Here is a 16,054-nt window from a genome sequence, read left to right as displayed (position 1 = left end):
CTACCTGGTGGTGCAGGCAGTGTTGGTGTGTGCCTGGGTACCTGGCTGTATCTCAGCAGTTAAAATCACGGGTTTCTGTGCCAGGTAGTCCTTGATTTAAGCCTCAGCTCTGTCACCTCCTAGCTGTTATGACCTCGCCCTAGTCATTTCAAATGTATAAAATGGCTCACATGGTTATTGTAAACAATGAATGGCAGGACACACATAAGGCATTTACGGTGATATCTGACAGAGTAAGCATTCATTTAATGCTATTATTATTATTGTTTTTGCCTTCCAGTCTGCAGGCCTTAGATCCCTGAAGGAGTTGGGAATAGCAAAGAGTCTTCATCAAAAAAAAAAAAAAAAAAAAAAAAAAAAATCCCGGTTTCAGGTAGATGTTTTTCCTCTGCCTCTGGATACCCTGCTTTAATGAATAAACATTTCTCGACTGTGGCTGTCTTCCATTCCCAAAATTGCTAGGTAATCTATGAAAAGTCAGAAGTAGAAACCAAGGAAGGCTATATTTCTTATATTCCTGAAAAAAAAATTCTCTTTCCACTTGCCAAATGAATATGATAGTTAAGCATCAGGCAAGTGTTAACTAACCATCAGCTCAGCTGGGCAACTAATAAAAAATGAGAACCAATTATTCACATGGTACCTGGGAAAGGTTTCTCCAAGAGGATCTTTGCCAGTTAAAATCACAATACAAGGCAGACCGTCCAAATCTTGGTATGTCCGAGGGACCCATTCTTCTGGTTCATTTCCTCTCCAGGTCTGTAGAAAGGGACCCATATGATAAAATGAAAACCCCTTATTTAAGTTTCTATCTTTTTAACAATTTCTAGGTCTAGGATTTTTTAATACATGTCTGTGCTCCCAAATGACTGCCACTAAGTGTGTGTACATATTTTAGTTGCTACTAAAAAGCACACACAAAATGCTCTGGAAGAATGTGGCCTCTAGTTTTATCGCAATAGGATAAAACAGGAGATCTTGATATATGTCATGCATTAGCCACACAGGCCAAAGAAGCAATGTGAAATAGCCCACAAACCTTACAGCAAAAATCCTGCTTAAACCACCTGATTCAAGACTCTTTTAAAAAAAGATTTTATTTATTTATTTTTAGAGAGAGGGGGACGGGGAGGGGGGGAGAGGGAGAAAGAGGGAGAGAAACATCAGTGTGTGGTTGCCTCTTCTGCAGCTGCCACTGGGGACCTGGCCTGCGACGCAGGCATGTGCCCCCTGGGAATCAAACCGGTAGCCCTTTGGTTTGCAGTCTGGCACTCAATGCACTGAGCCACACCAGCCAGGGCTGATTCAAGGCTCTTAAATATACATTGTTTATAGTAAACAGATCGTTGAGACTGACTGAAAAAGACAATTTCAGTTGTGAGTGACTAATAAAAGAATCTCAACAAAACTCCATGAAAACAGGCATTTTCACCAAGAAAATCATGAAGTTAGCCTCCCCTGATGGTTATTTTTCCTCTTTTTCCCTTAATTGACCTTCAAAATAAGTAACAACTAGCTTACAGCCACAAAAAGTCTTTCCCAAGAAGGCTAAAAAGAGAACCAAACCTAGGCTGCGAAAGAAACCTGTTCCTTCCTTAGAAGAGGAATGTAATTGGCTTGTGATTTCACAAAGCTCTGTGAAGCATCAACTTCTCTGTGGTACTATACAGTACCACATGTATACATGTGACATGTTTACCTTCAATAAGTGGAATGTTAATCTTGAAAGCATAAATTTTTCAATGGAATGGGAAAAAAATTTACCAACCTAAAAAATGTTCAAAAGTGAAAAGATCTTATAGATTCTTCTAATTTAGAGCAGAAAATAATAGACCGCCTCTTAAGTAATTAATGTGGTTCCTACTATTTATAAATTATGTAGCATCTAACTATGTTTTATATCAGCTTTCTAGCACAAGTTGTAAGAAATGAACTGACATTTCTCATAATGCTTTGGAGAACAAGGATTAAGAAGTGAGGTAATGCATGCAATTTTATTTTAAAATAGAATTTTTACTTCCTTTGCAAAACACAGCATGTGTTAAAAGAAACCCAACAGGCAACAAATAATAGGATAGGGTTTGGTTAGTAATTTGTTGATATATAGAAATACTACTTGAGAAATAAATATATTCATAATTATTCAAATAAAATGTATATAATTTATAAAACTGGAAGAACTGTAACCTTGTTGACAAATCTTTTATCATTTATTTGCATACTAAGGGGAAATTAGTGGATCTTCATAACTGTTCACAAGTTTGGGAGACATTTAATATCTTAGAAAATCAATCTATCAAAAAATTTTTTTTTAATATTAGAAGAAATGTCTACAAGAATTGAGTTTTTCCATACATTTTCCTGTCAGAGGCAACCATGGCTTTACCTAGTTTAAAGCAAACAATTCTGGAAATAGAATGCATTTCATTCATTGCGTCACATTGGCCTCACGACATCCCTGACGCTGGGGTTCTCCCTGCACATGTTTTATCCCCTAGGAACCACCAATGGGCCACGGTTCCTCCATGAATAATGAGGTCGGTTACTATGATGGGATAACAGACTGTTAGGTTTTAGTACAAAAGATTTACTTTCAAACGCTCATTAAACAAATCTTGCTTTTACTCTTGACCAATGAGAGCTAGCCAAACCACTATAAGGTGCTTTTCTGTCATATTGCCACTCCTGATGAATGACAGCTGCAGTTCTCAGGGACACTGCCCATGCCCAGGATGATGTCGCTGCAGGGGCACTGAACACGTCATAAAAGACTGGGTGAGCACTGAGTTCTGGAAAACGGAGCTTCACAGGCCTCCTGGAGGAACTGATTTAGATTTAAACCTTGGATCCTTCCACTGCATGTCACCACTTCCAGGTTAACCACAGTACATAAAGGGTAATTAGAGGGAAGCACAAAAATAAGACCATTCAGAAGAGGCGGCATGGGATTTTAACGAAGGCTAGAGATAGAAGGCACAGCCATGCCATCCCAACAACGGCCAAGGAGACTGGCAACTTAGAAATCAACAGGTGAAGCCAAGACTTCCTGGCAAGTGGCAGTGTTGTTTAGTGTGTGAAGGTAACAGGATTTCAGGTTTTCACTTTCACACAAATAGAGAGTTTTAACAGGATGGATTAGTGTAGTGCAATGGTTTTGGAAATATGAAATCTCTCTTGTGTGGTTGGTGCCCAGCATTTACTCATACAAATCGAGATAAAGTGGCTTCAAGGTCCCCTTTGATTCCGGCAGCTCTTGGAACAGCAACTGCTCAGACCAATTACCCTCATAGGCCCTGTAGGTGATGACAGCCAGGTTCAGAGTCTCGGATCTTGACTGCGGCTTTCAAACTATGGTCCAGAGGGGCAAATTACTAGGATATGCTGATTCATACTGACTTAGTAATTGGCACTTTTGAGGGGTCTGAACAAGTGACCTTAGACTCTATTAATAGCTATACTTTATCAATGTGTCAAGGGAGACCCAGCAAAGATGCTGTGGCCTCACAGCCTTAAAAAAAAAAATCTCTCTGCAACAGGTGTGAGGGACTTGCCTTTCCAGATTCTTCATCATTAGTACCATTTGTGTTGTCTCAAGACCTATGTCTCTCAATGAGTTATACTGTAAGAAGGATTTCAGGACTAGGAATTTGGCTCTAATGTGGTCCATGACTATAATTTTAAATGGTGAACATTATATCTACAGATGAAATAGAAATGTTACAATTTCCACTAAATACTGGAGTCTCTATTTTTAAATTTATTTGTTCCTATTGCTTATCAAGCTAATACATTTTGTTTGCATTTTGGATTATTCAATTGGGGTTGGCTAATAGAATATAAAAGAAGGTTTATATTTGCAAAATGCTTTGTGAACACTAAATAATAACCCCCAAAATTAGAGTCCTCAGAGATCCTACAGTTTAACTCTCTCATTTTGCAGGTGAGAAACTGCAGCCCAGTGTGAAAAATACAAATCCCTCAAGACTACATGATTCTTTTCATAAGAACTGTAAACTCAGTTTAGTTCCGTATTTAGGATGCAGGGTGCAGATACCATGTTTGTCTAAGTCAGACATACAATACCTAGCTGAGTGCTGTACTGACACATACACAATACTTTATTAAATGCTTTTAAATGGCTAGGACACCCTGGATTATGAAAGTTCCCTGAAAAACCTGAGCAGGAGATAAGGAGCAGAGCATAAAGTAGCTTTTTAGTTGACTTATGAATTCTCCCCCACTCCTCACACCTAACAGCAGGTGCTTAGGAAAAGCAGGCATCCCCCAGCCGTGCAGAGGGCAGTGAGTTTGCTCATGCACTAAGTCCCTGTGCACAGTGCCTGGAGAGTATCACTCCAGCCCAAGCCTTGGGGCTGAGGGTCAAAGCAGGTTCAAAGAAACAACAAACTGTTGAAGAATTTACATGCAAGAGACAAGGAATAGTTCTATGTAAGTACTAAAGATAAAACAGAATACTTTACCAACGCTAGACATGAGCAGACAGGCTAGATGGATAGAAAAGAATTAATGAATTGATGATTTTTACAAGCATACCCCACAGAGGCCTGAGAAAACAACTTACCTTTTTATTACTGAGTAAAAAGGTGGCCACGGGCTAGATGCATTTTGAACAAGGTCAATAAACATGGGGTTAAATTGGGTCATCTTATTTTTGTACCCGCAGTTGGAGAGCATGGAAGACCAACTGCATGCACATGCTAAAAAGGGCAGGGGGCTTGACAGAATCTTAATAAACTGGTTCCAACTAGGAAAGTGAACATGTCCTTTAGTTTAGCCTTAATGTTGCCATGAAGATCAGACTGACAGGTGCAAAACCCTGTTAAACTCAGGCCTCTGAGCCACCTATGGCTCAGAGACCTGAGACATAGGGGTTCCTAGAAAACAGAAAGAGATGGAACTTAAAGGAGAAATGTCTGTCCATTGCTAACCTTTAATCGCGCCACAAAGTGAGATGCAACACTGACTTCAGAGGCAGGGTTCCCAAGGATGATCTCAAAGCGGTACTGCAGCCCCAGCTTGTCGCGCACCTCCTGTAGCCGCTCCTTGGCTAACATTGCCAGCTGCACCGAGGGTACCCTGATAATGACCATGTGTCCCCTCCCATTTTTGTTTTTTCCTGGGGAGGTGATGAGGTCATCCATAATGCTGAGTGTCTCTGGTGTGCTGTGGTCTCGGAGGGACGCCATGGTGGTGAGAGCCATCAGAGCCTCCGAGTACTGCTGGATGAGAAGGTAGCAGCGGACGACCATGCTGTGCAGCCTGGGGTACCTTCAACAGAACACAGGGGGCTAGGCACCTGGGCCACAGGCGGGCCAGGATGGAGGCCAACCATGGCAGGAGGGGTTAGTGATCAGTGGTGGGCTTAGCTCTAGAATAACCTTGGAGCCCACTGCTGCGCTAGAAGAAAAAGCTGATATTCCAATGCCTTTGAGTCAGAACCTGTTAGGATAGGCAAGTAAAGTAAAGAGGTTTAGGGAAGGTCTAGCAGCCCCAGTTTCTCTGGGTGTGGCCTGTGCACCAGCAGCAGCACCACCTGGGATTGTTAGAAATGCCAAGTCTCCCCCACATGTACTGAGTCAGAATCTGCATCTTGACACAATTCCCAGGTGATTTTTATGCACATTACATTTGGAGAAGCACTGGTCTGTCAGGTTGTCACAAGGGATTATCCCTGGATCCTCACCTCTTGCTGGTGGCACTGAGTTAGAATGGAGGCATGTTGTCAACTTGTCTCTAATACTTATGATTGCACTAAAGGAAACTGAGACTTTAATATCATGTCTATAGAGCATCAGATATAAAAAGAGTAATTATTATTACTAATTTGAGGTTAGCCCCACAGATAGCAGTAACTATATCTTCCCATAAAATGTGCCTGTGCTGGAGGAAACTTGGAGCTGACTGGAGAAACAGCTCCCCCTAGTGGTGTGGCTTCCTATCACCTGAGCCTGCTTGGTAAAGGGAGCTTGGCAAGGAGCATACCCCTACCCTCCTACCACCAGCCTGGACTGCCAGGTAAAAGGATCACTTCGTTCCAATTGGCAGTTTTCACAAGTACACAGCAGGCAGAAAATAAATCTCTCATTTATGTGCTATTCCTCAGAAAGCCAGGCCTGCTGGTAAAATCACTATAAACAGGCAAAGAGAACCCACTCGCAAGCATGAAGAGGTGCTGGTCAAGAAAGCAGGTGCTGGCAAAATGGGGGTGAGTCTGTGAACTTTCTTTCTGGTTGCCCGATGGTAGCACATGTAGCTACCTAGCAACTGGGTAGGCCAATGAAGGACTTCACCTTTGTTCTACTTTATAATTCTATTTAAAGTAAAACAAGTGGTTCACTGGCCTTGCATAGAAAAGCCCAGGGTCAAATACCAACTAGGGCGATCAAATGATCTGTGTGGTTTTGAAGTACGTTAGAATGGGAAGGGCCATAGATGCCCTGGGCTCTGACCACTCCACCTTCTCATAAAAGGAGAATGAGTTAAGGCGCCAAGAGAATTCTGCTACTTGCCCCAGCTCGTCCAACCGTCAAAGACACAGCTAGGTCTAGATTACACAGGTCTCTCACAATGGCTTCTTACATTGCAAGGATTTGGTAGATTGGGGAAAAGTGAAGAAATCCTTTAGTTCAATGAATCCTGGGTCAGTCCCTTCAAATATTCAGTAAATTATAGCCCTCATTAGCCTGGGGTGACTGGGTTGGAAGACATAAGCATAGATGATCCTATTTAAAGCTGAGGGTTTTTTGCTGGGCTATGTAGGAAGCCAAAGTTAGAACAAATGGTAACTTTGATATACAAGCATTTTAGATTTCACACTCTGAAAGAAGCATAAACATAGAAGTGAATAGTTTCTCCAATCTGTTATGTTTGCATTAAACTGCAATGGTAGTTCTTATTACCGAAGTTGTAATATAAGTCGATGGATCATCCATTAAAACACAAGTTATGAAACTCTGAATGATGTTACTGGAAGAAAAGATATACTCCAAGTCGGTGGACGTACTGGGTGGGTGGGAAACACAGTGGAAGCTCATGGGCTGATTTTAGAAATCTGTGATCACATGTGCTGTGAAAGGATTAATGTCACAGTCTCAGTTAAGTCTTCTGAAATCCAGCAGCTGCAAAAATATAAAATCCTACTTCAAGCCTGCTCCTTTTCCTGACACAGCATTTTGACTTGCTCGATAGGATGCATCCACCTGTCCTCACTTGTATCTCTCTTTCCTTTTTCCTAGCAAAGTTGTGGGGCAGGTTGTTACACAGACGGCTTGTCATCAATTGGGGCGAGTTTTAAGAACTAGAGCTGCTAACACTTGGAATGTGCCGCATCAAAAAGAGCTCCTTGTACCACCACTGGGTGACCAGACAGCACTGTGGAGGGCAGGTGGGGACCTCTATTAGGTTACGTAAATTCTCATGCCTCTACCTACTCTTTGAGTCCATGTTTCAAAACCAGAGAAGAAAAAAATAGGAAAACCCTTTACTCTCCTAGAGTTTGACCTAGAATTGGGGAATAAAAAGAAGGCAGAGGAGACAGAAGAGTCATGAGTCTTAATTTCCAAGGTCAGGGACTGGAGAAGGGGCATGAGGAACTGAATTCAAATGATCTGACTGCTCTTTAATTTTCTCCCCATCTACACTCCAAACACCCCACAGTGAGGTTTAGATTTTACCAGGTCATCTAAGGGTACTTGCCTGTGGTGGGCAGAGGAGAGAAAAGGGGAAAATGTAAACATGTGGTGTGTATGGTGGGGAAGGGCAGACCTCAGAGGAATGGTTTTTCCTACGCAAACCGCTCTCTCCATGTCACCTCCGGTGGCAGCAATGAGGCATGCCTGGGAGGCGATTCAAGGCACGGAAAGTGGCTCCAGGTCTCACTGTGAGTCTCTCGTTTCCTTTGTTGGTCTTGGATGATCATTGAAAATCCTGGAAAAGGTCATCTTAGGAAAGGCTATTTTTATTCTGCTGTTGCATGTCAACTGCACACTCCCTGTGGCACTGACAAAAGACTTGGCTACTTCAGATATGCAAGTACAGCTAAAGAAAAGGTTGAAGATTTTATTTACCTCTCCAAGAGCGTGTTCACCATTTTTTCAAAAGTCTCATCACATCTCAGAAGTGGGCTTGTGATCCCCCACTGTAGAGACTTACTGTACTCATTCAAGCCAAAGTACAGCTTTTCCTCGCAGCTCATGTCCTCCTGATTCAAAATACAGAGCAAAACCCAGTGAGGACAGGATATAATGTGTCCTGGTTTTTATGGTGAAAAACCCTGCAATAGGTTATTTCCTGGAAGGTTAAAAATTTTGAATAAACAAGTGGGACAACAGCAAACTAAAAAGCTTTGCACAGCAAAGGAAACCATCAACAAAATGAAAAGGCAACCTATGGAATGAGAGGAAATATTTGCAAATCATACATCTGATGAGGAAGGGGTTGCTATTCAAAAATATCTAAAGAACTCCCACAACTCAATAACAAAGAAATCCAATTAACAAATGGGCAGAGAAATTAAATAGACATTTTTCTAAAGAATATCTACAAATGGTCAACAGGTACACCAAAAGGTGTGTAATATCACTAATCAGGGAAATGCAAATCAGAACCATCATGAGAGATCACCTCACCCTTGCTACAATGGCTGTCATAAAAAAGACAAGTGATAACAGTGTGGGTGGGGATCTGGAGAAAAGGGAACCCTTGTGCACTCTTGGCAGAAATATAAATTAATGCAGCCAGTGTGGAAAACAGTATGGAGGTTCCTAAAGAAATTAAAAATAGAACTGCCATCTGATCCAGCATTTCCACCTCTGGGTATATATTCAAAGGAAATTAAAACAGGATGTCAAAGTGCTATCTCTATTCCCATTATTCACGACAGTCAGGTATAGAATCGACTTAAGTGTCTGTGAATTAAAGAATGAGTAAAGATGTGATATATAGGGTGGGGCAAAAGGAGGTTTACAGTTGTAGGAAAAATAACACAATCATGAATAAATAATACAAGAATAAACTTGTGTATACATGCTGTAAACCTACTTTGCCCCACACTGTAATAGGTATGTACATATATGTATATATACATGTATATGTATATATAGCAATATTATTCAGCTGTGAAAAATGAGGACATCCTGCCATTTGTGACAACAGGGATGGACCCAAGGGCATTATACTGAGTGAAATAAGACAGACGAGAAAGACAAACAGTGCACGGTATCACCTATATGTGGAACATAAAACATACATATGATATACATCACACAGAAGACAGAATGGTGGTTGCCAGGCGCTGGGAGGTGGGTGAAGCAGGGAGCGGTGGGTGAAATGGCACAAACTGTCAGCTACGAGAAGAGTAAGTTCTAAGGATCTAATGTATCACATGATGGCTGTAACAGATACCATACTGTATAACCAAAATTTGATAAGGAAGAAGTGCTTAAATGTCCTTAACAAAACATATACATATACTGATGGTTGCGTTAATTATCTTGATGGGAGGAATCCTCGCATAATACATAAATATATCAAATCATGACAGTGTACACTTTAAGTATCTTACAATTTTTATCAATTATACCCCAATAAACCTGGAAAAATTATTATATAACCTGATACCAACTCTATAATCATCTCTGAGATATAACTGAAATTTCTTTTCACTTCAAATAAACTTATTATGTGATCAGTGGAATGTTGACATGCTTTCTTAAAGCAGAGAATAACTATATAGATGGTTTGTTGACTCTTTGTTCAGATGTTTCTGGAAGAACAGCATTTTTAAGGCTGGTATTTTCACAGATCTAATTTCCCTCTCTTGAGGCAGCTCTCTCTGATACGCGTACTATCTATAAAACTCTGTGGAGATCGACAAACTAGTAAACTCCTCCATTACAGAACACTCTTCTGACAGAACTTAATGATGGTAATTCCTAGAAGCTTACCTTTTTACAAACAAAATGTATTTTAAAAGTAGAATGTATGCTTTTCTGCCTTAAACAGAATACACAGTATTGAATCTGTCCCTCTTCTTGAAGACTCAGTTATCACTATGAAAATGAACTTTGGCATGGGACACAAAGGTTCCTTCAAAAGACCCTGGAATGTCTAACAAGTTGCTTGTCCTTAAGCTAATAAGCTTTTTGAGTTCATGTGTCTGTTTTTTTTAAAATATCTTTCCTTCCTCTTTTGTACATTACTTTTTCAGTCATTTCTTCTTGTCGTTTTAGTCTCATTTTTGTTATTTATTATGTATCAGCATTTTTCTTTAAGCAGTCTCCAATTGATTTCATAAAGGTAGTATAGCAGCTTAAAATGTGTAAGACAGAAATATCAGAGGAAATATAAGGTGATCAGAGGAAGAAAAAGCAGGGACAAGAGAAGTAGGATTTAGCCATGGATAAAGTTAGCTCTCTCAGAAACACATCCCAGAAGCTTCTGCATGTTTTGTTAGAAGTGGGCTGCAAATTTGGTTCTGAGCTTTTGAGTATCCATCCAAAGTGATGAGCAATTAACCATGTGATTTATAAGGTCCATAAGATAAAAATAAAGCACTTTATTTTGCAGCTTTTAATTTTTTGAGGTCCCCTAAACTGTACTTGCTGGAACATGGTCTTTTTGGGGAGTAAATATGCTTTGTGACAGGACCAGAGTATGTTCTCATAAATTCTAGAGGCCTAGAGCAGAGATGGAGTAACACCTGTTGTGTGCTTGTTTCCTTCTGTGTTCCTGGCTGTGTTCTGGATAGTTGTGTCAAATGAGTGATTTAGGACAAAAAAAAGCCTCATTCATTCATTTCCCTCCATACCAGTACTGCTAGCACAGAGTTCATGGAAAAGCTGTATAATGTATCAACTTGGTCTTCAATTTCCTTCTCACCATTGGTCTTATTTCTTTGGGGAAATGTAAAATCCTACTCCAAGCCTGCTCCTTCCTTTTCCAGATGCAGCATTTAACTTGCTGGACAGGATGTGTCCACCTGTCCTCATTTTTATTTCTCTTTATTTTTTTCTTGGCAAAATTACGGAGCAGGTTGTTAAATGGATGGCTTATGATCAGTTTGGGCCAGGATGAGTTTTAAGAACCAGAGCCACTGCCCTGACTGGTGTGGCTCAGTGGGTTGGGTGTTGTCCTGAAAACTGAGGAGGGGTCATGGCTTCAATTCCTGGTCAGGGCCCATCACTGGGTCGTGGGCCAGGTCCCCGGTTGGGGGTGTACAAGAGGCAACAAATCAATGTTTCTCTTACACATTGATGTTTCCTTCTCTCCCTCCCTTCCCCTCTCTCTAAAGATTAAAAAAAAAGAACTAGAGCTATTAAAGACAGGAATTAGAAGTGAACAGTTTTCACAATCTGTTACATTTGCATTACATTGTGACTGTAGTTTTGTAAGTATTACAAAAGTTGTCATTAATCATTAGTGGGACCACCCTGTAAAATATGAGTTATGAAACAATGAATGATGTTACTCTAAAAACACACATGTCTGCAAATATAAATCATACTATTTATTGAATTTTTCAGTCTTTGGGTAAAATGTTCCTTCTCTTTAAAAATAAATGTCCCCCACCTACACTGGCTGGTGTGGCTCAGTGGATTGAACACCAGCTTGGGAACCAAAACGCCACCAGTTCCATTCCTGGTCAGGGCACATGCCTGGGTTGCAGACCAGGTCCCCAGATGGGGGCATACAAGAGGCAACCTGGTTGATGTATCTCTCACACATCAATGTTTCTGTTTCTGTTTCTCTCTCCCCCCCATCTCTTTAAAAATAAATAAGTAAAATCTTTTTTAAAAATCTCCCCCCTCCCGAGTCCTGTCCATGCAGGGACCCAATGCAGCAGTGCTCCCTCCCCTTCCACTGCTGCGTCTGGTTTTCATCCCACTCCCGAGGCCAAACCCAACAGCCCTCACATGTTAGTTAGTCCTTGGCCTCACTGCCCTCTTGGCAGCTTTCTTATTTTCTTTCATGATTTTATCTACACAAGCTGCTTCACTGATCACTGTTTTTGAAAAAATATTCCAAATCCCCAATATAAAGCCGGAACTCCAACTTGGCTTTTGCTATGATGTCCTTGCATCCATCTTAGCTCATGCATCAATCTGTCTTATCTGCCCTCCATAATCAGCCTTTCTCCTGACTTCTTTCCATCTAAAGGCATCACCTCAAAGGTATCTCTGATTTTTCCCTCCTCCCCAATAACCAAATCCTAGAAAAGTTACCATTTCTTTCATTCTTTTTTATTGTCAGAACCACTATTCTGATTATTGTATTTGTTAATTCTAACTTGAATTACCAGAAAAGCCAGATGAATGATCTTTCCATTCCTAATCATGTTGACTTCACCTCTACAGTAGATAGACTGCTTCAAAATGCAGCCTCTCAGCATCTCCTAACGCTGAACACATGCATACCCTAAGACCCAGCGATTTCACTCCCAGGTATATAACTAACAGAAGTGCACACATATGTGTACTAAAGGGCATGTGCTAGCATGTTTACTTCAGCACTATTTGAAATAAATGAGCACGATGAATAAATGAATCATGGTCAAGTTACCCAGAGAAATCTATATACAGTAATAACAATGAATGTTTATGACTCATGAAAGATAGAGAAGAATCTCACAAACACTAGAGAGAGGACCTTGGTATATAGGACAAACACTGAGGAGCAAAAGAAGCCAGACACAAAGGAGTGTGTGCTGAATGATTTCATTTACATAAAGTTCAGAACTGGGCAAGCCAAACTTATGGCGTGAGAGGCCAGATGAGTTTTTCCCTTTGAGGGGGGGTGCCTGGCTTCTGGGGTGGTGGTGCTATTCTGTCATCATTTGGGTACTAGTCTAACGGGTGTGTAGTCTGTGGAAATTCATTAAGCTGTACAATTACATTGTTAATATAAAAATTAAAAAAACACATATTCTGACATTTCTAACAATACTATGCCTTTGATAAGAAATCAAAATTAATGCTTGTATAAGAAGTATGAATTTTGCCAGCCTGGTGCTTTAAACCTCCATATGCATACGTCCAGGTTCCTTTTAATTCCACCATGTAGTCTCTGAAATGCCAGTGTTTTCTCCTCCGTGACCCTGCCCCAGCTGTCTGCGGCCCAGAGAGGCGGCCCCCAGGCTGCTGGCTCTGTCCTTCCTCTCCATGTCATCTTTCCTGGTGCTCCCCAGTGGACGGGACTTCTCCCTCCCTTCAACTCTTAGAGAATTTGGGGGGTTTTAAATTGTCTTATTTACTTTCTTTTTGTTTTACTTTTTCTGACAAATAAAAATATACAGAAAATTGAGATATAGTTGACATAACATTTTATTAGTTTCAGGTGTACAACATGATGATTCAATATTTGTATATATTGTGAAATGCTCACCACAGTAAGTCTAGGTAACATTCATCACCACACATAGTTACAATTTTTTCTTTTTTTCCCCTCACCAAAAAATGTGTTTATCAATTTTAGAGAGAGGGGAAGGGATGTGAGAGGGAGGGGGGGGACAGATGGAGGGGTGAGAGAGAGAGAGGGAGAGAGAGAAACATCTCTCTCTCACATCTCATTGGTGTGAGAGGAAAACATCAATCTGTTGCCTTCTGCACACACCTTGACCAGGGGTCAAACTCACAACAGGTATGTGCCCTGACTGGGAACTGAACCCACAACCCTTGATTGGTATACAGGACAATAGTCTAACCAACTGAGCCACCCAACCAGGGCACAATCTTTTTCCTTGTGGTCATGACTTTTAAGATTTCTTAAATACTTTCAAATATACCGTACAGTATTATTAACTATAGTTACCATTTGCACATTACACCCTCAGGACCTTGTTCATGTTATAACTGGAAGTGTATACCTTTTGACCCTATTTACCCATTTTGCACCCCACAACCCCCTGCCTCTGCCCGATCTCTTTTCCCTACATAGTATGCCTTATTGTACTTTGGACAATAGTGACGCTGATATGTACCTTGCTCTCTCCTATAAACCATAAGCTCACTGTGTGTTCTTACAAAGGTCTAACACAAGCCCATATGTGCTCAATAATATTTTTTGAGTTGAATTTGTTTGTTTTTCCCAGTCATTCCTTGTGTGGGCCACTGGCTTCAGGATAACTAAGGAGGCTAAATGTTAGGAGCTTCTCTCCTAAATGTGTAAAGTTATACTTGTAAATTAGATTCACTGTTTTACCTTTTCTCCATGTTGATCTCAATTTCATGGGAATGATTTTTTTTAATGTTAGAGTATCATAACTTCCATTCCCTCAATTATTTAGAATATAGTCTTGGGTATTCTATCTCTAATCCATAAATATTTTACTAGATACCTCTGAGATTAAAAACCCTTTAAAAATATGAGCACACTACCTACACCTACAAATTAACAATAATCTGTAGGAATGATTTTTAGAAAAAGTAATTTGAGCCTGTTTCTCTCATGACTTTATTGAAGAGAAGATAAGAGGCAGAAGTGGAGTCCCTCTCCCCATCAGGGGTGGGATCCTTCTGGAAAAGACTGAGCCAACCAAGTATCAGGACAGCGCTCCTGCAGTACTGGAGCCAACAATATATTGAAACGTAATATTCAATAGAAATCTATCTGTTGGATTAAAAACCAGTTTTTCCTTTCATCAGTTCTATCAGCAATCCGTGCTGGGGCAGAGCAACTTCTTGGGTGGCCTGCAGGCGTGCCCTACCCCTCAGAGGCAAAGAACTGTGGTTGCTTCTTGTCTCACTGGTACCGTGACCACCTATTCAATGGCTGGAGCTTGGGTGGAGAAGAGACCAGCAAAGTGAAAGCTCAAGGAAACCTGTGTGTGACAGTGAGCACATCGAGACAGTTCTCAGAAGGAAGGAAGTGTTGATGCCAACGGGAATCTGTGACCTGAGCTTGCATGACCGCAAAGGACAAACCAATACTCAGAAAGAATTCTAAGTCAGGGAAAACATATGTACTTCATAACAATGAAATGCACTGGGTTAATGAATAAATAATTATTCTTATGTAAGACATTTCTGGCATCTTTCACTTAAACATGTTTATTTTTTAAATATCCAATATGTCAATATTTTAAAACAAAGGATCTGTTGCTTAATAGCTTATCTTTATTGTTTTGTTTAAATGAAACTCTTATTTCTTTTCTTTGTTAGTATATTTAGCATACAGTTTATAGGTAATTAGGATTAAAGTAAAAAAAATATAAAGACCTGGACATGTATAATGCTGAGAAATCTGATTAAAAGGAAAAACCTAATTGGTGGGGAGCATGTGGGTAACTAAACAGTGGAGTAGATGAGAAAGACGGAAACATGACAGAGATACCACCTAGCAGAACAATAAAATTTCCCTGCCTTAGATTAAAATGAATCAGTTAAGGCACAAAGACAATCCATAATATTGACGATGGTATCAGATTATATCATTTTCAGGAGGATAAACTATGTAAGGTGGGTAATTTTGTATCTGATGATAACTTAAAAGAGAACCACTTAATCAATTTTATGTAAGACACTATTCTCTAGTTTTTAATGTTATGATCATTGTAATTACTAGAAGATAGAGCATGATGTTAGTCAGATTCTTGAACTCGTGTGCTATACCTCACAAACCCATGACCGTGTTTCATTGTAAGATTCTGCCCCCGGGGAACTTAAAACATGGCTGTGTATCTGAGAGTAGAACAGAGACTCACCGTGCTGTCCAGCTGTACCCAGTGAACCTCATTGCTGGAGCTGATTCGGGACTGCTGGGTCTGTAGAGTGTATGGGAAGGAGCTAACCTGGAGCACCAAGAGGTTGAAAGCTTCCAGAACTTCTCTGCAATTAATGACTCTATCAGCCAATCCATGACTAGGTTCACCATGTGACAAAGAGCCCGAAATGACACTGTAAAATATTGAAAGTCACATTAAAATATCCAGGTTAAACTGAAGAGACAGACACAGACACAGACATCAAATTGGAGGTAACTTTTTAGCTCCTTTTTTTCCTAGTTCTTTGGGAGTAGGAGTAGAAGCAGTGAACACTGA

General features: G+C 40.4%; 1 protein-coding gene across 1 annotated transcript in view; it reads right to left on the bottom strand.

Annotated features, from left to right (window-relative positions):
• GREB1L (GREB1 like retinoic acid receptor coactivator) overlaps positions 1 to 16,054 on the bottom strand; it is a 282,213-nt gene that overhangs the window by 30,638 nt on the left and 235,521 nt on the right. Inside the window, exons 19-22 of the mRNA XM_037031689.1 lie at positions 15,719 to 15,911; positions 8,088 to 8,221; positions 4,950 to 5,289; positions 644 to 759 (exon numbers count right to left, since the gene is read on the bottom strand). Coding sequence (XP_036887584.1) covers positions 644 to 759; positions 4,950 to 5,289; positions 8,088 to 8,221; positions 15,719 to 15,911 — 783 coding nt within the window. The remainder of the gene's footprint in view (positions 1 to 643; positions 760 to 4,949; positions 5,290 to 8,087; positions 8,222 to 15,718; positions 15,912 to 16,054) is intronic.

The sequence above is a fragment of the Sturnira hondurensis genome, unplaced genomic scaffold, assembly GCF_014824575.4.
Source record: "Sturnira hondurensis isolate 20B ecotype Veracruz unplaced genomic scaffold, ASM1482457v3 Scaffold0001872, whole genome shotgun sequence".
Classification (NCBI taxonomy): domain Eukaryota; kingdom Metazoa; phylum Chordata; class Mammalia; order Chiroptera; family Phyllostomidae; genus Sturnira; species Sturnira hondurensis.
Note: the sequence above shows the minus strand (reverse complement) of the source record. Positions and strands in the feature narration are given on the sequence as shown.